Source organism: Lemur catta, chromosome 12, assembly GCF_020740605.2.
Source record: "Lemur catta isolate mLemCat1 chromosome 12, mLemCat1.pri, whole genome shotgun sequence".
In the NCBI taxonomy this organism is placed as follows: domain Eukaryota; kingdom Metazoa; phylum Chordata; class Mammalia; order Primates; family Lemuridae; genus Lemur; species Lemur catta.
In genome coordinates, this window is record NC_059139.1 from 89,849,031 (window position 1) to 89,872,567 (window position 23,537).

General features: G+C 42.0%; 1 protein-coding gene across 1 annotated transcript in view; it reads left to right on the forward strand.

Moving 5' to 3' along the window:
- Window positions 1-5,771: 5,771 nt before the first annotated feature.
- The window catches only part of LMNB1 (lamin B1), a 49,766-nt gene continuing 32,000 nt past the window's right edge, over window positions 5,772-23,537 (forward strand). Inside the window, exon 1 of the mRNA XM_045566012.1 lies at window positions 5,772-6,453. Coding sequence (XP_045421968.1) covers window positions 6,095-6,453 — 359 coding nt within the window. The 5' untranslated portion in view covers window positions 5,772-6,094. The remainder of the gene's footprint in view (window positions 6,454-23,537) is intronic.

A 23,537-nucleotide genomic window follows, 5' to 3' on the forward strand; every position in this document is an offset into this window, starting at 1 on the left:
AGTCTAGCCAGGTCAGCCTGCACCATCCCTGCATCCCTGTCCCAACCACTCATTCCAACCTGCCAGCCTTCCTCAGCCCCTCCACACCCTAGTTATGGGCATAGGGTAGATGTATTAGTCTGAGTTCCCCAAAGGAAAGAGCCAATAGGGTATGTAGGATGTGTGTGTGTGTGTGTGTGTGTGTATTATAAGGAATTGGTTCATGTGGTTATGGAGGCTGACAAGTTCAAAATCTACAGGGTAGGCCAGCAAGCTGGAGATCCAGGAGGAGCTTATGTTGCAGTTCAAGTCTGAAGGCTGTTTACTGCTAGAACTTTCTCTTGCTTGGGCCCGGGATTTGGTCTTTTATTCTACTCAGGCCTTCAACTGATTGGATGAGGCCTATCACATGATGGAGGGCAATCTGCTTTACTCAAAATCCACTAATTTCAATGTTAATCTCATTCAAAAACACCCTAACAGAAACACCAAGAATAATGTTTGACCATGTATATCTGGGCACTGTGGCCCAGTCAAATGGACACAGCCTACCAGAAGTTTGGCTGTTCTGCACTCTGTTCCTCATACCCATTGCTGCCATCTTTTGGGGCTGCTGACTACTATAGTTGTAGAGAGGCTGCTCTTGGATTTTGCTCTGCTGCACCAGGAGGGAGGAAACAGGACTTGTCTGTGAGGTACAAACCATCTCAACTCTTGGATCCTTAACCCCTACCCTCCACTCAGCTCAGGGCTGGGATACAGAAGCATGCATCCCACAGTGCATCTGGCTTCAAACTCTTTCCTTCCCCAGCCACGGGGCTTTACTGGGGCTTGGGTGGTGGGAGTGGGAAGGGGATGGGATGTAGGGAACTGGTTCAGCTAAGTTGCCTTTCTTTTTAAATTTTTCCTCATATCTGTGTCAGAGCCATTGAATGAGCCTAACAGCAGAGAATGGCCTGCTTATCTTTAGCCCTGGCTTGACAATGCTGTCATGGGAAGATTGGCACCCCAAAGTTGTGGGAATTGGTGAAAAAGATAAGAACACACTGACACCTGGTGAAACTTTATTCTCTTATTTCACCATATCAGGTATGCAAATATTTTCTTTTTCTTCTTCCTTTGCTTTCTTCAACTCAGCTGCAGGGAAACAGTCCTCTTACCTTTTCAGATTGACTCCAAACCCTAAGTCTTATGGGGAAATTTTAGGCAACATTAGAGAGGAAGGCTGGTGGGGAAGATATTTTAGGGGAGAAGAGTCTAATTTCTATGATGAAAGAAGTATTTTAATAAATTTAAATGTTATTGGGTCAGAAAGCCACACATCAAGGTAAACAAACTGACTGACTAAAGACAGATAATGAAAAAGAAAAACGCTTAACTCTTTGAGCTGGGTCAATTCCAATCAGATCAGAAGCAGCTGAATTATGTGAAACCTCACACTTTGACACCAGTCTTTATTGCTTTTTGTACCACTCTAAAGGCAAAATTGCAGACTATGGGTGAAGGGTTATACCTTTGTAAGGTAAAAACTGTTAAAAATCAGCTGCATAAGTGCTAGTTTAAGAAATTCTTTAAAATACCTCAAAAATAATTTTTAAAAAATCTTAAAAGTAATTTAAATTGTTATAGTGTTATGACCATATTTTGGCATGAAAGAAAACTAAAATGCAAGAGTACAAATTGCTCTTTCTTTTTGACTGAGCCAAAGGCTATCCATCAGTAAGATGGAACTACTGAGTTAAAAGAAAATGACTCCCCCAATCCTACTATTGCCAAATGTCCAGATCTTAACAAGTATATTTGGAAAACAATTTTGAGCAGTATATAAACTTCAGGCGGCCCTGTTATGAGAACAGTCCTATTAAAGATGATGAACATATTTTAAAACTACTAAGCTTTTTTCTTTTTTTTGAGACAGAATCTCATTCTGTTGCCCAGGCTAGAGTGCCGTGGTGTCAGCCTATCTCACAGCAACCTCAAACTCCTGGGCTCAAGCGATCCTCCTGCCTCAGCCTCCTGAGTAGCTGGGACTACAGGCATGTGCCACCATGCCTGGCTAAGTTTTTCTACATATTTTTAGTTGTCCGGTTAATTTCTTTCTATTTTTTAGTAGAGACGGGGTCTGCTCTTGCTCAGGCTGGTCTCGAACGCCTGACCTCAAGCGATCCTCCCACCTCGGCCTCCCAGAGTGCTAGGATTACATGCGTGAGCCACTGCGTCTGGCCATAAGCTTTTTTTTTTTTTTTTAAAAAAAAAAACACAAAAGTCACAATCAGAGTTGGGAAAGATTCTGGATAGTCACTTGACCTCCTGAAACATGATTTATTCTTATACTTTTATGATATCTGGAGAAAGTATCAACTTTACCAAGTATATTAAGTGAAACAACCTGGCCCAGTAGAACTCTATGTATTTATTTCTTCATTCAATCATTTAGCAAACATAGATTGAAGAGATATCCTTTAGCAATTTTTGTTTCATTTTGTATTACAGGCCTAGCTATCCCATTTGTTTGCAATATATACTCAGCTAGCTGTCACTACCCTCTGCTGGGACAAAAGTGGGTTACTGCTAGCTTTCAGTCTTCCCTCCTCACTCCATCTTCCCACTCCCAGCCTAATCTGGCCGCTTCTGCCCAGATCTCTTAGGTATCCTATACATTTTTCTGTCCCAGATCCAAATGACCTACATAAAGTAGGACAAATATCAATAAAGTTCTCTATATGTAGTGAGGTAGCCATGTATTATAGAAGTACGGAAGAGGGAAACAATTGCATGTCATGTTGAGGCTTGGTGGGGATGTATAAGGCCTAAAGAGCATGTGCCCTGACAATAAGGTTTATGGCAAAAACAAGGCAGGATATTTGAAATCACCACTATCCTAGTAAATCCAGTATTGTTACCAAACTTACATAGAATTTGTTACTTCTCTGCTAATTCATTGGGGGAAACTTAGATTTCAGGAATGATTTGAATGAAAGGGCTGGACCAACTTATTATGAAAGAGTATGGAAGAATGGAACAAATAGGCCATAATCCAGCTAATAGGTATGGGAAAAACCCAGAGAATAAGGGAAGTGTACATTTAGTAAAGTACCTGACCAATAAAGTGCACAATTGCCTAATTCTAAGGCTAAGAGATTTTCCATTCTTTTTGATTGCTTTGACTGGAGACTCGTGATTACTATTAGTAAGAGTTACTATTTAGCCATCACATATGTCTAACACGTTGGATATATTATTTTATTAAAACTTTACAAACTCCCTGCAAGGTAGGAATCATTCCCACTTTCCCAAGAGGAAACCAAGGAATAACTTCCTTAAAGTTATACAGCTATCAATAGCAAATCCTCAACTGTCTGACTCCAATGTATATGTTGTTTCAGATAATAGGAAATAACAAGAGTCTCCTTAAAGAATCTGAAGATTGAGGTACTCTTATCAAGAGAAATCTTCATGGGGTTGAGAGGAGTAGAAATCATTGCTGAAATCACTTCACATACAGTCTTAAAACTTCAAAAATGGACAGGGAATAATAGAAAAAAATAATAAAAAGAAAATTTCCAAATATTTTTTAAAGACTGAGGTAAAGAGGAGTAAGGAATGAAAACCTGGGGCTGGGAGTGGTGGCTCACGTCTGTAATCCTAGCACTCTGGGAGGCTGAGGTGGGAGTATCGCTCGAGGTCAGGAGTTCGAGACCAGCTTGAGCAAAAGCGAGACCTGGTCTCTACTAAAAAAATAGAAAGAAACTATCTGGCCAACTAAAAATATATATAGAAAAAATTAGCCGAGCATGGTGGCACATGCCTGTAGTCCCAGCTACTCGGGAGGCTGAGGCAGGAGGATCGCTTGAGCCCAGGAGTTTGAGGTTGCTGTGAGCTGGGCTAACGCCACGGTACTCTAGCCTGGGCAACAGAGTGAGACTCTGTCTCAAAAAAAAAAAAAAGAGGAATGAAAACCATAAGAGCAATGGATTGACCGTACCAATCCATCATAGCGGAAAGGGCCTCAGTGAATGAGAGCATGCAGATTTACATTTCAATCCTGATTCCACAGCCCTGGACCCAGCACTCATCTTCTTCAGGCCTCATTTCCTCATGAGTAATTTTTATTTAGTTTCTTCCTTTTTTAGAGATGGAGTCTTGCTATGTTGCCCAGGCTGGCCTACAACTCGTGGGCTCAGAGGGCTCAAGGGATCCTCCCACCTCAGCCTCCCCAGTCACTGGGACTACAGGCCCATGCCACTATGCCTGGACAGTAATATAGATTTTCAAGATTTTCTTAAATCAGTAAGATTATCTGAATACTTAAATTAAAATCGAAGCTTTTCAACTCTTTAATCCTCAATGAGGTTAAGGAAGAAAGTATTATAGAAAACAGACAGGAAATAGAACCATTAGTAAGGAGAATGCCAGAAATTCACCGAGGATGAATATGCTGCCCAGTGCGCTTCACTAATTCTCACATACGACTTGATTAATAGTTAAAGAACATCCTGGTCTCCATTGCTGCCATTATTAAGGTAACTAACCCTTAATTACACATACATTCCTAATAGGTTGTGAGGTGGCCGTCCAGTTAAGGTTATAGTTAAGGGCCAGACTCTCAAGTCAATTAGAGCCCTGGGTTCAAACGCATCCTGTCGCCTGCTAGGTAGCCTTCAGGAAATTCATCTACAAAATGGATGCGTTTTCAGAGATAATACAATTCTCACACCACAGGGCTGTTGTGAAGACGGATGGATAGTCCATGAAAATTCCAGCGCAGGGTACATAGTAAGTCCCAATAAACCCTAGCCCAAAAATTAAAAACATTTCAAGAGGATTAATGGACTATTAGGAATATTAATAGCTGGCAAATGACAACTTGGGGGCCCCTTTTTAAATAAAAAACGTATTTCAACTTAAATTTTCACAAGTTCAGATTTTTATGCATCTGATTTTAATGAAGTATGACAACAGTTTATGCTGTTTACTCACAGTCACGTTAATCGTTTGTGAGCTGTTTTTGATTTTACAAACCCTTAAATTGTTAAGAAACAAACGGATTGGGACCGCGCGTCAGCATGATTTAAAATCCGGGCTGCTGGTTTATTCTGCGCTAACTCTGTCGCCTTCAAGACACATTATCTCAGTTTCATGGGGAGGAGGAGTTTTGATACACCGTTTCCCATCCGAGAGAAAAATAAAGACTTGCGCTTGGAACCTGCAAGCACTGAGCTTTGAACCGCGGACTCCAGCGTCCATTACGCAACGCCACAGCGCGCGGCCAGCCAGTGTCCCGAGCCCTCCCGCGGGGCGAGGGATACGGTTACTGCACCGCGGACGTCCGGGCCTCCGCGAGTCGCGCCAGCGTCTGTTAGGGACGTTTACATTCGAATTTCCCTGAACCGCCGGGTGTGGGCGGCGGCGCAGCCCCGCCCCGGAAACCCCCGGGCTCCTTCCCGCCACTCGCAGGCCCGGCCCCTCCAGGGGTCCCTGCGGGGCGGCGGGCGGCCCTGGAGCGCGCTGGGCCCAGGGCCGCGGGGACTGCAGTGCCGGCCGCCCCTCCCCGCCGCCCTCAGTCCCGACCCCGCCACGCCCAGCCCGGCGCGCTGAGCGGACGGTTGCCCGAGGGCTCGATTTTAAATTTACAGGCCCGGCCCCCGAGCTGCAGGAGCGCGCGGTCCGCTCCTCATTGGCCGGTGGCGGTCACGTGCCCGCGCCGCCATGTTGGGGAGTGCGGCGCCACGGCCCGCGCCACCTCCGCCCCCCGCGGCTCGCCTCCAGCCCGCCCCTCGTGCCCCCCCGCCCGCCGCTCCGCGCCGCCTGCGAGGAAACAAAGTGCTGAGGGCAGGAGACTCGGCGGCGGCGCGCACCCTGCTCGGCCTCGCGGTCACCCTCGCTTCGCATCTTCCCGCGTGTGTGCGTGCGTGTTTTCCTACAAAGGGCATTTTACAGCCGATTGATTCGCAGTCCTCCCCCTTTGCCCTTTGTGCCGCTCCTGCCATCCCAGGTGCTTCTCCGCTCCCTCCATCGCCGGCCTCTGTACGCGCGCGCAGGTCGCAGGTTGGTGCCTTTGGTCCGGTTTGGTCCGAGTGCTGCCCGCGCTTCGCCGATCGCCCCGCCGCCTACCATGGCGACCGCGACCCCCGTGCCGCCGCGGAGCGGCAGCCGCGCGGGCGGCCCCTCCACGCCGCTGAGCCCCACGCGGCTGTCGCGGCTGCAGGAGAAGGAGGAGCTGCGCGAGCTCAACGACCGGCTGGCCGTTTACATCGACAAGGTGCGCAGCCTGGAGACGGAGAACAGCGCGCTGCAGCTGCAGGTGACGGAGCGCGAGGAGGTGCGCGGCCGCGAGCTCACCGGCCTCAAGGCGCTCTACGAGACGGAGCTGGCCGACGCGCGACGCGCGCTCGACGACACGGCCCGCGAGCGCGCCAAGCTGCAGATCGAGCTGGGCAAGTGCAAGGCCGAGCACGACCAGCTGCTCCTCAAGTGAGTGGTCGTTGGCGGCCGCGTCGGCGCTCGCCGGGAGGAGCGGGGGCCCCGCGGCCCCCCGGGGTTCTGCCCTGGCCGGGAGAGCGGAGGCCGGGGCGCCAACGTGCTTCGGAAGGAGCAGGGTCTCCGTCTCCGGAAAGGGGAAAGAATCTAGGGTTCATAGCGGGGCAGGGGGCGTGCAGGCGGCTCGAGTTGTAGCGATGGGGGCCGTGATGCCGTGTCTCGGTCCTGGATGCCAGAGGGCCGGGCGAAGCGCGCGCCCGGGGCTGCCAAGGAGCGCCGGCTTCGGACCTCGGACCCCGGACGCGGGGAGCGAGAAGGGGTCTCCGCGCAGAGAGGCGGCGGGGCGGCTCCGCAGGCCCCAGGTGCGGGGTGCTGAGCTCGGGCGCGCGCTCGAGTGCGCGCCCCGGTTTCCGGCCGGCCTGAGACAAAGCGTCTGGTGGATTTGCCGTGCAGGGATGGCCGGCCCGGAGGACGGGCTGCGCGCCTCAGAATGAATGAGCTCTGCGCGGGAGGAAGGGGAGGGACTGGCCCGGAGCAGCCGCGTCTCCGGGGGTGGGTCCCGCTTTGGCGCGCTCAGTCTTGGCCCTGTGACATTTTGCGGTGGTTCTGCGCCTGCCTTGGGCGGGGAGGGGTTTGAAGTGCGCGCCTACAGCCCGCCCGGGGCAAGGGAGGTTTTCAGATGGTTAGCTTTTTCTTGGGAGAGGTGTCCTGTCTTTCTGCGAGGACAGGCGCGGGCTCTTGGGTGCTTCTGCGCAGGGAATTCCGAAAGCTGGATTTGTGCATGTCACGGCCACCGTTCTTGGAGTCGAACATCACCTACCCCTCAGGCAGTGGCCCCCCTCCCCAGCTATTGCCTTCCCTTAGTATAGTCGTGTTTTCGGGTACCCTCCTTAGTCCCCATGTCTGTTATTGTACTGAAAGTAAGCACACGGTGAGTTTGAGCGAGGGAGAGCTACCTTGTAATTAGTTCACCTGAGGGGGTGTGAGTTTTCAGTCCGGGGCAACAGGATAAACTTGCACACCTTTGCTGACCTTACCTAGATTTTCTGATGAGCAAAAGCGGCATAATTGTCATCAGTAGGCAACAAGTGTTGATGTCATGCTTTAGGGATTTGCTAAGTTTGGGTCCTGAATTCATGGTGTCTGTCACCAGTGCCAGTTGAAATTTCTGGAGGTCCCTTATTCTGACTTTGATTATCCGTGCTTGTCTTTCTGTCTGTACCTGTATGAATGTCTCTGTCACAGTCTCTGTGTGAGTTGTGTGTGTGTGTGTGTGTATTTTTATTTCCCCTTCCTAGGAAATATTTTAAAAACGGTTCATAAAAAAGTACGTACACGTGGTAAAAATAAAACAATATAGGCTGGCTTATAGTGAAAAATGAAAACTGTCCTGCCCCTTTGCAGGAGATAATCATAATTATCCCTTCTTGGTTTTATTTTTTTGGATATTTAGTTCTATAACTCAAAAATAATACTATGCTTATGTTTCTATTTTTCGGACTTACCGATTGATTCTTGGGATCATCTTTTGAAATGAGAGGTCTGTCACTCACACTATTATCTACATCTTCCTCCAAATTTTTGCTACTGAATTTCTTCAAATCTTAGATGCTGTTGCTTGTAAGACTTACTATTATGTGTACCATTTAGAAGAAAAAAACATCAGGGCCGCCTATGTAGGATCCATTCTGTTGGACCCCTCCTGATTTCAAAGATGTTAAAATGTAACACATCACGTATATCTGGTATGTTACCAGTCACTGTTCTGTGTGTAGAGGATACAAAGATTAAAAAGAAGACACTGTTTCTGAGATATATACCAACAAGCAAATAAATATCATCTTTTGTCTGGTCTGAAGCATTTTGATACTGGTGCTTTTATATTTTTCTAGGAGTTAGTCACTGAAAGTTTTTCACACAGTAACAAGGCTGCCACCTGGCTGACAGCACTTGTAAGTGTATGGATTGTAAAATGCATGCTGGTTTCAGCAGAGTTAAAAAGTGAGAAGAATGTGTGTATTAGAATCAGTGAAATAATATATGTGATATAATTTAATAATTGATGCTTGGGGAATAAAAATAAGCACGGTGAAGGGATAGTGTGATTAAGGAAGGCCTGTCTGAGGAGTTGACAATTGAAAATATTCTGAGGTATCAAGTAGTGTTTTGGGATTATATTTCTCTTATGTTTTGTGCTACTGCATGTGTATTCCTATTATCAGGAGTAGATGTATTCTCTTTTCTAACATACTATCAATTGCTGAAAACATTTTAGTTTGTTTTGTATTTGGATCATGACTTTTCTTGTACAGTTTGTTTCTAAATAGCATTTTATTTTTCTTGTAAGAAAACTTTGCCTTCAGCAAATCTGTAAACTTTTTGAAGATATCTAATCAGAGTATCTGTGATCTGAGTCTACTTTCTTTCCTGGAGTTCTCTGTTCTTAAGATACTCTTTGCCTTGATATCCTGAAATTTACCTAAGACAGTTTCCTCTTGGATCACATATTTTCCTTTTCCTTGATTTCTTCTTTCATTTTGTTGGAGAACATTCTTAAGTAATTTATTCAGAAAGGATGGCAGGAGATAAATTTTCTGAGTCCTGTGTGTCTGAAAATAACTTTTTCTCATGCTTGACAGTAGCACTAGGTATAGAATACTATTAATAGTTTAACATTTTTCCAGAACTTGGAAAGTATTTTGCTCCATTATCTCCTGGCATCCAGGGTTTTTAATGTCTGTCTAAAAATGCCAGTTATTTTCTTTTGTTGTTAATTGTTTTTTCCCCCCCTTCCTGAAAGCTTTTAGTTTTCTCTTTAAAGTACTTCCCTTCTGTTAGAGTATCTCCTTTTCCTCCTTGGTCACATGTTCTTTTTTTTTTTTTTTTTGAATTCTGTTGCTCGGGCTAGAGTGCCGTGGCGTCAGCCTAGCTCACAGCAACCTCAAATCCTGGGCTCAAGCGATCCTCCTGCCTCAGCCTCCCCGGTAGCTGGGACTACAGCCATGCGCCACCATGCCTGGCTAATTTTTTTGTATATTTTTAGTTGTCTAGCTAATTTCTTTCTATTTTTTTTTTTTAGTGGAGACGGGGTCTCGCTCTTGCTCAGGTTGGTCTCAAACTCCTGAGCCTCCTGAGCTCAAAGGATCCACCCACCTTGGCCTCCCAGAGTGCTAGGATTACCTGCGGAGCCCAGCCCACGTGTTCTTTTTGTTTGGTTTGCTCTTTTTTTTACTGCTGATTTTTGTCTTGTGATCTTTGTTTGTCTACATTTGCAAATGAAGGACTAGGTATTGGTTGAGTCTTACTGCTGCTGTTGTTCAGGTAGCTCCTCCCCCTTTCTTCTGAATGGGAGAACAAATTAGGACCTTTTTATATTTGAGTGGGGTGTGTATTAGCCAACTTGCTGGTGGGCCTGCAGTTAAGCTAAGGGGAGCTGCAGAGGGCCAAGTACAAAGCTGTTCCATCAGTTAATCCCTCCATATTAGGCCTGCCTCACTTTCCCCTGCAGCCTCCTGTGTGCATGCTCTGTGATATGTACTTTTATCTGTATTTCATCTTCTAGAAATTTGTTGAAATGTCTGTTATCGATCCCTTTTCTGTTGACTTTGGTGCTATGGACTTATTCTATGTTGTATACTTTACTGCCTTTTTATTAGAGTCTGGTGGGGAGGCCAATGCCTGTGCTTAGTAACCCATCATATTGGAAATTAGTTATTTTTTTTTTTTAGCAATCACTGGGGTATAATTTTGAAGATTAAAAGGAAGAAATATTTTATTGTCTGTTTGGGTCCATTTAGCTTTTGTATTTGTTTAAAAATAATTTTCTGTATTCAATTCTTTGTTTGGAGCCTGAATGTTTTTAATTAGGTATAATCATCATTTAGGTGGATTTAGATTAAGAAATCAGTCTTGAGAGAATTGTAGATTCCAAAATTACTTAGTTTCTTTTGGTTGTTCTGCACACTAGGTACTTCAAAGAAGAATTCATGGAGACACTTGGTCCTGCTGGAGAGAATTTGGCAACAGCTTCCATGCAGGTGGTCTCTGAATCCATAGGAAAACAGATCTCATATCTAAGATACAGTTGCTCTGATTGAGTCCAAGTGTAATTATATTTTACTGGAAGCTTTTTTTGGGAAACAGTTTCTAAGAATGATGATGAGTGCCATCAGTTAATGCTTTAAACAAAAAGTAAAGAAAAATTGATTTATTTCAGAATTTTACTATTAACTATGTGGGAAAGCTATATATAACAGAAAATTAAGTATGTTCATCAATCTTCAATAACTGATTTTGTGGATTTATACATTTTGCTACTTCAGTGATACCGGTTCACAATCTTTTATGTAAAACCTTGGTGGCCAGATGTTCTTTGTAAGTAAAAGCCATTGCAATTTTAAGAAGGTAATATAATGCGCATGCTGTATATGATACCCCCAGTGGGGTCTGGGGTAGCCCTCCATCATGAAACATTTCTGCAGGGAAAGGTATTAATAGTCATAGTAAGTGGAGAAAGACAGACATACTAAAAATAGCCTTACATCCATTCAGGTGAGGTTTTGCCACCAAACAAATTGATGAAAATTCTAGGTGTTAGAACTCTGGAAATGCAGATAAAAGATTGTGAATTTGTATTTTTAAATTGACTTCTAAGAAGTTCACTTGCACTCTAGCCCGGGCAATAGAGGGAGACTCTGTCTCAAAAAAAAAAAAAAAGAAGTTCACTTGACTTACCAGATTCTAGAAGTTGTCTTTTATTCATTTGGTTTATGATAGATATTAAAGCTTGAAAAACTGCCAAATAAACCCTGAGGTTTCTCTTTCTGAGACCTATGAGTTAATTAGGAAAGTGGTGATAGGGATTTACTAATATATAACTAATATAATAGATACTGTAGGATTGTTTGGTATTCTGAGCACGTGAATTTACTGTCCCTTTATTTAAAAAAAAATTTAAAAAGGATATTCCAAGAAATACAGTTTTCTTTTTTTTTTTTTTGAGACATCACTCTGTTGCCCAGGCTAGAGTGCTGTGGTGTTAGCCTCGCTCCAGTGAGCTCAAACTCCTGGGCTCAAGCGATCCTCCTGCCTCAGCCTCCCCAGTAGCTGGGATTACAGGCATGTGCCGCCATGCCTGGCTAATTTTTCTATATATGTTTTTAGTTGTCCATGTAATTTCTTTTTATTTTTAGTAGAGACGGGGTCTCATTCTTGCTCAGCCTGGTCTCAAACTCCTAAGCTCAAACGATCCACCCACCTTGGCCTCCCAGAGTGCTAGGATTACAGGTGTGAGCCAGCGCGCCCAGCCAAGAAATACAGTTTAATGCATAATAGATGTTAGGCCTCAAGGTCGTGTTTTCAAATTAATCTTTGAGATATTATATAAAAGTTTTGTTATTTAAGCAAAATTTCTTAACTTTTTAAAACAAATGGTACTTCTTTTTAAAATAACTTAAAAAAAATTTTTTTTCTGAGACAGGGTCTTGCTCTGTCTCCTGGGCTAGAGTGCAGTGGCATGATCATAGCTCACTGCAACCTCAAACTCCTGGGCTCAGGCAATCCACCTGCAGGCATCATACCTGGCAAATTTTTCTATTTTTTTGTAGAGATAGGGGTCTTACTCTTGTTCAGTCTGGTCTCGAACTCCTGACCTCAAGTGGTCCTCCCACTTGGCCTCCCAACGTGCTGGGATTATAGGCATGAGCCACCATGCCTGGCCAAAAATAACTTACTTTATGAAAATAGAAGGTTTTTTTCAGCAAAGAGAATATTAAAGTGTAATATTGATTGTATTTTTTCATGGTACATTTGGAGCTGAAGATTTGTAGACTTTCTAGCTCCATCTGCAAGCATTGCCACTTTGAGGAGAATGGATTTGAGGTTTAGGGATTAAGCCTCCATATTATATTTCTTTGGGGAACACAGAATTCCTCTGATCTTGATTTATCACTGTATTAGTAAGGAAACTTCCGATTCTTGCCCTTGCCTAGGCTGGAGTGCAGTGGTGTGGTCATAGCTCACTGTAACCTCAAACTCCTGGGTTCAAGTGATCCTCCTGCCTCTGCCTCCTGAGTAACTGGGAGTACAGGGTACATGCCACTACGCCTGGCTAATTTTTAAAAAAAATTTTTGTAGAGGTGGTGGTCTTGCTGTATTGCCTAAGCTGGTCTCTAACTCCTGGCCTCAAGCATGAGCTGCTGCACCCAGCCTAGTAAGGAAATTGCTAATGGGAAATTTGGATTTGTGTGTTTTCATTAAAAAATGCATATAGGCTGGCACAGTGGCTCACGCCTGCAATCCCAGTGCTTTGGGAGGCAAAGACCAGAGGGATCACTTGAGAGTTTGAGACCAGCCTGGGCAACATAGTGAGACCCCTTCTTTACCAAAAGGAAAAAAAACTGTACAAAGACAGTGATGTGCTGCTAACAAGTATAAAATGGGACATTGTAGAGCACAGTAGCCTGAGATAGGGAGGTATTAAGCGAAGCACTACATGAGAAGTTGCAAATTCATTCTTATGACTGAGCAGATACTTTTTAAGTCTTTGAGTCTGCCTTTCCTTATCTGTATAATTGGGATAAAGAGTAAGTAGTAGTTTTCTGAATCTTAGAAAGAGTTATGAAAAATGAAACTCAGACTTTTTCTAGCTTGTCATTTGCTCAAATTACATAGCATACTCATACATAAATATAAGCTGCCTTTTCTATGGGGATGGCGGTTTACTATGTATTTGCATGTACTATATATTTATTCTCTTGGCTTTCTACATATTTTGGTCATAGATAGAATGAAATTTAGGAAATGCCTGTAAGGTTAAATGGTATCTGTAGGGTTGTTTTAACATTCATGTTCTTTGGTTTTCAGACCTAAAATAATAAAAAATGCTAATCTGCTTTAGGGAGTTTTCTTCATACATAGGATGATTAATTGAACAACAGAAACCTTACTCATCTTATGTATTACTTTGTCATTTTTTAAATGTACTGGTTGTGCCCTGGTTGAAGCAAGTTGACAGTATACACCCCCTGGCCTTAATATAAGAGCTATGTGGCTGTGCACAGTGTGTCACGCCTGTAGTCCCAGCACTTTGGGAGGCTGAGGCAGGAGGATTGCTTGAGGCCAGAAGTTTGAGATCAGCCTGGGTAGCATAGTGAGACCCTATCTCTATTAAAAAAAAAAATTACCTGGGTGTGGTGTGGCACTCCTCTAGTCCTAGCTGCTTGGGAGGCTGAGGCAGGAGGATCACTTGAGCCGAGGAATTGGAGGTTGCAGTGAGCCATGATGGCACCACTGCACTCTAGCCTGGGCAACAGAGCAAGACCCTGTCTCAAAGAAAAAAGAAGAGCTATATATAGAACTTCGTGTTAAATATTACTTTAATTTTTAAGGGAAGGATTTGATTGGAAGGACCAAACCCCTAGAATCAGTGTGTTAAAGTCTAGGAAGCAGGTCCTAAGTAATTAAACTGTCATATTTTCAGTTTTTTTTTTAATGAAGGGAGGAGTGAGGAGGGGAGTTCATTTTCCTTTTATTTATTTTTTAGGTGTTAAGTTCAATTACTAGTTAAATGTCACCTAAGTTGTACCAATTTTTGATACCACCAGCCAGTGGATGAGTATCCATTTACTGTTTGGAGGAATTTAATATTAATTTCTGGAGGTTCTTTGGAGGTTTTTTTTTTTTTTTTTTTTTTTGAGACAGAGTCTTGCGTTGTTGCCCAGGCTAGAGTGAGTGCCGTGGCGTCAGCCTAGCTCACAGCAACCTCAGACTCCTGGGCTCAAGCCATCCTCCTGCCTCAGCCTCCCAAGTAGCTGGGACTACAGGCATGCGCCACCATGCCCGGCTAAATTTTTCTATTTTTAGTAGAGATGGGGTCTCGCTCTTGCTCAGGCTGGTCTCGAACTCCTGAGCTCAAACAATCCTCCCGCCTTGTACTCCCAGAGTGGTAGGATTACAGGCGAGAGCCACCTCGCCCAGCCTCTTTCTAGTTCTAGATCATTTTTATTATCATGCTCATTAGTGTAAAGGAGTAAAAAGATTCTGCATTCTGGTCATAATCTTAGGTTTCTGCTGATATTTTTGGTGTAGACATAGGTTATAAATGAGGCTTCCCTTAGTTAATCTACTCAGTCCTTTTTAAATTTATTTTTTTGCCTTCATTTGGATTTATTAGTGATAATAGAGTTAGTACTTTTACTGCTAGATGGTGTCTTGAATCATCTGATTTAAGCAACTAATTTTGAACAATAGTGTTGTTCTGCAGCATTATTCTGATTCACCCACAGAGAGCAGGCTCATAGAGCACTGTCCACCTGTGCTTGGGACTTGAAGTCTCACACAGATCCCTTTGGGTGCTACTTTTGGAAATGGTACTAGATGTGTGTTTTTCACATTTGTATTTCATAGCCTCCAGGGAGGTCATTTAGGATTTGTCAGCAGGGTGCAGTAATTTAAACAGCTGTTTGAAATACTGAGAGCTTCATTTGCTAATGAAAATGTGAAGATGAGTTACTGAAAGAGACCTTTTTATCTTTTGTTCCTTCTTAAAAAGCTCCTTTCCTACCTTACTCCGTGACTTAATAATTTAGAAGAAATTAAAACCTCAAAATAAATCTTGACTATTCATGACAGAAATGTTCTTTCATTTTTATTCTAAATGTATTTTGGTGGAATAGGAACTTTATGTCAGGCTTTGAACCAGATGCTGGAGAGAGGTGAAATACTACGTTCGCATTGTCAAATTGCTTACAGTCTAGTGGGGAAGGCAGAAAACCGACACTATAGTATTGTGGTACTATAAATGTAGCACACTAATAAAATGTGTTAAGTGCTGTGATAGCAGTATCCGTGTGGTACTGTGGAGACCTATGGAGACGCAGACTGCCACCTGAGGCAGGCTAGGAGCCTTGTGAAATTTTGAAAGACCTCCCAGGGGAACTGGGGAAGTGATGATGTCTGAGCCATGTATTGGGAGGTAAGTAGGAATTTACTTCTAAACGGAAAATGTTAGGAGAGGGAGTTGTGCTGAATGTCAAATAATTCATAATACTAGAGCCATATATATGGGGTAAGAGAGGATTACATTTTAGGTAATGAGGATCCTCAAGAATTTCAGGGAGAAGAGTGATGTGATCAGTCTGCCTGTGCTGTGGAGGGAAAAAAGAGTAGAGGTAATAACACTTAGTAGGGACGCTTGGGGAGTAATGAAGCAACCCTTGAACTGAGGTGTAGGTAGTGAGAAAGGAGAGAAGGTAGATGTAAGAGATACTGGGCATAGGGTCTGGGGAGAATAAGGAGTCCTAGGGTGTTTGCTTCCATGCATGAGTACCTGGGTAGACAGTGTTGCTTCTTAGCAGAGATTGGTGGGTAAGGAATAGGTTTGGAGGACCCTACTCAGGGTTAGTGGTGTATGTGTTGGACTTTTAGGTGGAGATGTCAGCTGGCAATTTGGAGTACTCAGAGACATGGAAAATGTCTGCATATGAGGACTAGGTAGAGGAAAGAGAACCCACACTGGAGATGATGAGCAATAGAAAGGTAGGAAAAGAGAGTTGAGTCATGGACCAAGGAGATTATTTTTCAGTTTGATAACGCCTGAAAAGTAACCATTGTCTTTGGTGCCTGGGAGATGATTGTTGGCTGTGAGGAGAGCCTTATGTCAGTGAAAAGTAGTGGAGCAAAGCCTCTGGTCATAATCGAGGGGCAGTGAGAGGAAAGAGATCATGAGTTTAAAACACTTGTTCAAGAATGTTGGCAGTAAGAGAAGACATTCTTAAAGGTTGATTTAAAGTTGATTCTTACTCCATGTTGTTATAACAAAACATTGGCTGGGGGACCAGAACACTTACCCTTCTAAGATTCTGTACTAAACATGTGATCATTTCACCCCCTTTGCTTAAAACGCTTTAGTAGCTTCTAGGATAAAGACTAAAATCCTTAATACTACCTAACAGTAGAATGAACATACAATTTACCATCCAAATTGGGATACTTTTGTGTGTGAAGAGGGAGCTATTAATAATTATTCAGGGACAACTGGCATAAATGGAAATTGTCCTGGACAAATTAGGACATATTTGCCCAGGTCAACCTACCTAAAAGTTCTTTTCTACATGGACTGGCCTGTCTTGACTCTGCAGTTTCATCTCATACCATACTTGAACTTGCTTATTCCCCTCTAACCGTGAAATCCTTTATTCAGTCCTTTACTACGCTCCTCCTAATATGGGCCTTTGCATGTGGGGTTTCCTTTGGATTTCTCTCATCAGTGCATTGACTTGTACTCATCCCTCAGGTCTCCACTCAGTGTTCATTTCCTTGGAGAGGTCGTCTTTGACTTCCCTGATTCAGATTTTTCTAATATGTGCCTTGAAAAAAAACAAAACCTATGACTGTCTAGCAACATATGTGTGCATGATTTAAGGACTCCAGAGTTCCCCAGGACTTCTCTTGAAAAAGATTACCTTCAACTATTTTTAGTGCTCCTTTGGTATTTATCTCCATATCTAGATGACAGTGGGACATTGTTGACTTTGCCCTGTTGTCTTGAGAATACATATTTTTTTCCTCTTTAGGCTTTCAGTAGTCATATGTTACATTTTAGTTTAGATCAGTTTTTGATATTTAAAATATTAATTCAGTGCATTCTGCTACAAATGCTTCTGTAATACCAGTTAGCTCATGTGACTGGTAAATAGAGAAACAATATTATAATTGGAAGTTATATTGATTTATATGTACCTTTTCCTAGTAAATCCTAGTAAAGGAGAGCCAGAATAGCAAGAGTACAGTAATAATCTTTAGAAGGGAAGAAAGAAAGCCCTCAGCTCTGCTTTCAACTTTAAGAAAATTAGAAGTAAATGCCTGTGCCCAGGATTCTCTCCCCAAGAGAGGCACATGCCTAGCTTTGCTCTTTTAGCCAGTCTTATTCTTGTGTTCAGAGCTCTGCTCCTGCCTCTGTTGTCTCAATTCTTGCAAACCACCATTTTTACTCTGTTTTTGTGCAGTTAAAAGCAGCTCTTGATGCAGCTCTATCCACATTAAAGTGCCTGGCGTGCCCAAGTTATCTCTTGAGGTACTAATTATTGTTTATGTTATTGCTGTTGCTCTTGTTTCAAAGCTGTGTAGGTTTTGAGTGGTCTATTTTAACATTGTTTCTGGCATTTGCTCTGTTATTTTTTATTTTTTATTTTTTTTGAGACAGAGTCTTATTCTGTTGCCCGGGCTAGAGTGAGCGCCGTGGCGTCAGCCTAGCTCACAGCAACCTCAGACTCCTGGGCTCAGGCAATCCTCCTGCCTCAGCCTCCCAAGTAGCTGGGACTACAGGCATGCGCCACCATGCCTGGCTAATTTTTCTATATATACTTTTAGCTGTCTGTATAATTTTTTTCTGTGTTTAGTAGAGACGGGGTCTCGCTCTTGCTCAGGCTGGTCTTGAACTCCTGAGCTCAAACGATCCGCCCGCCTCGGCCTCCCAGAGTGCTAGGATTACAGGCGTGAGCCACCGTGCCCGGCCTACTCTGTTATTTTTAATATGTGCAGAATGCAGGGGTTTTCAGAAGCATGGATTAATATATTATAGCAGAAATACTTATACAATATAAACTTAAATTTATGTAATATGAATAATATAAACCAGCAGAACTCAATAGTATTGTATTAATATGATTAGTTTTTCTTCCTTATTCCACTTTTTGATCACCTATAAAAATAGTATTTTTCTCCCACTTAGTTTTGTATAGTTGTATAGAAGGACTCTATGCTAATTGTTAAAACATCAAGTTATTTAAAATCATTAGATTTTCTATTCATTTTATTAAAGAATTACCTTTTGGAGACTTGTGTTCTGGGGTATAGAATTCTAGGTTGTAAAAGATCCTTCCTAAGGAATTTGAAGATAGTTCTATAGTTTTCTAGCTTCCATTGTTACTGGAGAAGTACTAATAACTGAAACATTTAAAAGCTTGTAGGATTTTCTTTTGGTCCAGTTCTAAAATTTCAGAAGAATGTTCCTTGATGTGGATCTCTTTCCATCCATTGTGTTGATCATTTTGTTGGATTTTTTTGGTCTGGAAATTTATGTCCTTCAATTCTTGGACATTTTCTTGAATTATTTTACTGATGATTTTCTCCCTTTATTACTTCCTCAGACTCCTGTTATTCAAATGCTGGGCCTTTTGCATTGATCCTTTGGTTTTCTTACTTTTTTAAAAAAAATATTTTTCCTCTACTAAAAGATGTTCTTAATTTCACCTTCCAATTTTTGCTATCATATTTTACATTTCTATAATAATAGCTTTCCTTAATGTCTCTTTATAGCATTCTGTTCTTGTTTAAATTTCATTGATGCAGTACTTGCCCTTGTCTTTTCGGAAGTCTTCATTTCCTTCATAGTCCCTCTTTGTTTTAAGTTAATTTCTTTTTCTATTTGTTTAGGTCTTTGTATAAGTGCAGTGAACAGAAACCTAGACATTTTAAGGGAAACAATTTAGGATGTAGGTGCTTAGAAAAAATTATTAGAAGGGCTAGAGGAGCAGGAATGATCCCTAGAACATTGTAGAACTGACCTTTGGGAGCTTTTATGTCTGAAGCCACCACTAGAACCACTGAATTTTTAAGAAATAGTATATAGCTACAATTCAGAAAGCTGCCACTGCTGTTGCTTTAGGAACAACTGCCTCATAACACCCAACGAACTGGAGATGGATATTGGAACACTGTTTCAGAAAAATTTCACAAACTAAAATCCCTTATGAATATAGGCCCCCAAATTCCCAACAAAATGCTACCATACCAAATCCACAACACATATAAAAAGGATTATATACCATCATATCATGGAATTTATCCTAGGAATGCAACGTTGGCTCAGTCTGTGAAAGTCAATCAATGTAATACACCATATTAACAGAATGAAGGGGCCAGGTGTGGTGGCTCATGCCTGTAATCCCAGCACTTTGGGAGGTTGAGGCAGAAATACCACTTGCAGCCAGAAGTTCGAGACCAGCCTGGGCAGCATAGTGAGACCCTGTCTCTACAAAAAATAAAAAAACATTAGCCAGGCATAGTGGCGTGCGCCTGTAGTCTTAGTTACTTGGGAGGCTGAGGTAAGAGGATCACTTGAGTCGAGGAGTTTGAGGTTGCAGTAAGTTGTGACCATGCTACTGCACTTGAGCCTGAGCAACAGAGTGAGACCCTGTCTCTCAAAGAAAAGAAAATTAAAATGAAGGGTAGAAACCATATGACCATATCAGTAGATGCAGAAAAAGCATTTGACCAAGTATACCTCCCTTTCATGTTAAAAATATTCAAACTTGGGGTAAAAGGGAACTTTTGCTAAAGAATATCTGTGAAAAACCCAGTTTATATCATACTCAAGTGGTAAAGATTGAAAGCTTTCTCCTTCAGATTGGGTACAAGACAAAGATGTCCACTCTCACCACTTTTATTCAACAACGTACTGGAAGTTCTAGCCAGAGCAATTGGGCAAGGAAAGGAAATAAAAGGCATTCATATTGGGAAGGAAGAAGTAAAATTCTGTCTTTGCAGATGACATGATCATATGTAGAAAATCTTAAGGAATCTTTTGTAAAGAAAAATCTCAGAGCTAATAAACAAGTTCAGCAAGGTTGCATGATAAAAGAGCAGTATAAGAAAATCAATTGTATCTCTAGCATTGAACAATCCAAAAATGAAATTAAGAAAATAATTTTATTTATGATAGCACCAAAAAGAATAAAATACTAGGAATACATTTTACAGATGAAATATAAGACTTCTGCACTGGAAAATGTTGAAAGAAATTAAAGAGGACCTATATAAATAAATGGAAAAGTATCCCATGTTCAGGGATTAAGAGACTTAATATTGTTAAGATGACAGTTTTTCCCAGATTCACCTACAGATTCAACCCAATCTCCATCAAAATCACAGCTGCCTTTTTTGTAGAAATTGACAAACTGACCCTAAATTTCATATAGAAATGCATGGGAGCAGGATAGCCAGAACCGTCTTAACACTTAACCTTCTTATTAAGTGGGGTTCTCAAAATCTGTTGGGAAGCCCTATGTATGTGTGGGGCTTCTTGACCAAGCTTTGTTGTAGGTGAAATGGCTGGGTCATTTCGTTGGGGACACTCAATGTCATTATCTTCAGGTCTTTTCTCTTGGTCTTTCACCCTTGTCTGAGAGGGGATAGGCCTGGCAGTAGTGTACTGTAAGCTGAGGAAGGTTGAGAGGGGTGGAAGTATCAGCATTCTATCAGAGTTTAATGAATTCCTCTCGTGTGCCCGCCCCCCTCCTGCCATTATGGAACTGCTGCCTTTGGTTGTGCTGGGTGACTACCGGGTCCTCAGGGAGAACCTTTTGTCTTCTGCTATGGTGGATGAGGGCCTTGGCCCAGAAGCATGGAGTGGGGGAGGGGTCTGTTTTGCTTCTTAAATAGATTTTTAACCAGTTCTCCTACTTCAGGGTACCAGCGTATTTCTTGCCGCCAGTGGTGGCTGCGGAATAAATTAGGTTGCTTTTCAGATATCCCTGTGTCTGGCTCAGGATTTAGCACTCTTGGGTTGGCTAGGTTAATTTTCACCATCTGCTTTCCAGCTTCCAGAATTTTATCACTTCTTCTTCAGTTTTTTTCAATGAGAATTTGTGCCTTTGCTGTTTTTAGTTGGGTTTCTGAAAGGGGTAATAATGGAGTCATGTGTTTAATGTGTCATTTTTCCCAGAAGTCACATCATGTATTCTTGAAGTACTGTGTACTTTCCTTTTCCTAGAACTTGTCAAGAAGGTTTCTGACAAGTTTGATTTGTTGAGACAGTTTTGTATGATTGCTTGATTCCCTTATTAGAGTGGAATCTCCTTGTGGACAGGGGTAATGTCTGATTTTGCTTCCTGTTGTATCGCACATTTCCTAGCACTTTATCTGTAGGCTCCCGGAGATCATTGTTGACTTAGTTATCATTTTTGTAGGAGGCTGTTTTCCCTCCCATTTTGTGGGAGGGTTACACATGACTCATACAGGAGCAGTGAAATAACAAGTGATACTAGTATTGGTATTGCCGAATAAAATGTAGGTTTGGAAAGTGATTTTCTGGTGTGAAAAAATGGCTGTTGGTCGTAATAAGAGGCATACAATCAGTCTGTATCTGCGCATACTACATAAAATTATCATCTTTCCCTTCCCTTTCTACACTCCTTATTCTCATTTGTTTTTCTTCAAAGTACAGATTATCCCTGACATATGTGTCTTTGTTGATTGTGTGACTTTCGGCATTAAAAGGTACCTTCATAAGGGCAGGGACTTGGTATATTTTGTTCATTGCTGGTTTCCAATCACCCAGATCAGTTCCTGACACATAGTAGGTAAGTGACAAAATAGTTGTTGTTGGCTTTTTTTAAAAAAGGAATTTAAGTTATTTTTATTAGTACTTGAATCTATAAGAGTCTATTCTATACTCTTTTGCCTATTTATGTATATCATGTTGAACTTCTTTTGTTCAAAGAAACGGTTCTGAGGTCCAGTTTCAAATCTCATTTAGTATTTTTCCTAATTTTACTCTGATTCCAGTTAGGGTTTGCCTGAGTCTGATTAGGTTGTTGGTAATTTGTTGACACATCAGTTTATACAATAAGTAGCAGAATTTTATTGTCACTGGAAACTGTCCTTTGCAGCTTTTGAGTTTGTGCAGAAGCATCTTAGTCTTGTTGCGTATGCCAGAGAAGACCCTTGTTAATAGAAAATTGCTATCACAAGACTTTCTGGAGTTTTCGTGTATTACATTTATTTTGACTTCAGGGAAGTTCATTAATTTCCCACAGGAGTAATACTGTGGCTCACATCCCTTTCCCTGTGGAAGGGAAGATAATTTGAGGACAGTGTTGAAGATGATGAATGAATGTTGGAGCAAATGCATATTTAATATGCAGTTTGAGCCTATTATGAAATAAGATTATCTAGTTTTAGGACAAGGTTTTTAAGTGGACTTATTAATAACCTTTACTTTAAATTCAAAATAAAGTTTATTTGTCCTCTGAAAGGCTACCGTGGCTAGATAATAAAGGGGCATGTTGAGTCCGAGCTCTGGGTGTGAAGAGATCCCCAGCAACTGATAATCACTTGAATAACTGCACTAGTGTTGAGTGGTGCTCAGCTGCTAACAGGCAGCTGTTCGGAAGATGCTTATGGCATATGGAAATGTGAACGTAGCTTAAACAGCTGGGCCCGATTGGCCTGGCTCTCTGTGTAGAGTGGGTCTATTTTGAAGGATATAAAAATCTTTGTTTTGTGGATATGATTAGAAATAACTTTTATATAGAATGATTTCTATTATGTTATCTGACTGCAGGTGAAAAGCTAAATGGCTTTCTCCTTTCATTCCCTGTAATTTATTTGTTTTCTAAATATGAGTGATCTTGAAGTGAAATAGTGATTGGTGCTGACAAGAAACTGGCCAAGGAAATGTTAATAGAAGGACAATAATTTACCATTACCTAACTGTTAATAATTAAAACAGTTCTGTGAACTTCAGATTATTGTTCTAAGTATTTGTCCCTGTAAGTTTACTTATTGATTTGTTTCACACTAATTCTTCGTTCCCTGTTTAAGTGGTCAATCTTATTTTTCAAGTGCTTATGGTTATAGTATGCTTACTAATTCATTTTCAAGTAGTTATTGTTGTTGTATACATACCAGGCCCTTAATGATTTTCTGCACGGTATGTATGTGGTATGACTTTGGGGAAGATGTGCTCTACAGTTACTACCTAGTTATGATGCATTTCCCTAGGAGGTCCACTGAGCATTCATTTTTCCAGTGATTCTGTAATTGGGTACAATTTTCTAATCTCCACTTTCTTACTGATAGGGCTAGTCTAGAGTAGGGTACACCTAGCCATAAGAAGGATACCTGGGGTGGGGGTGGAAGACTGAGTCATCCTAACAAAGAGTAGTGCTGAGGCCAAGTTCAGACACTGAGTTCCAGAACCAAGTAGTTCGGTGCAGAAGCCAGAGTTGAAGTGATTAATTAAGATCATCAAATCAAGGTCAAACTGGTGGTAGGTTGAAAAACCAAGGTGGTTA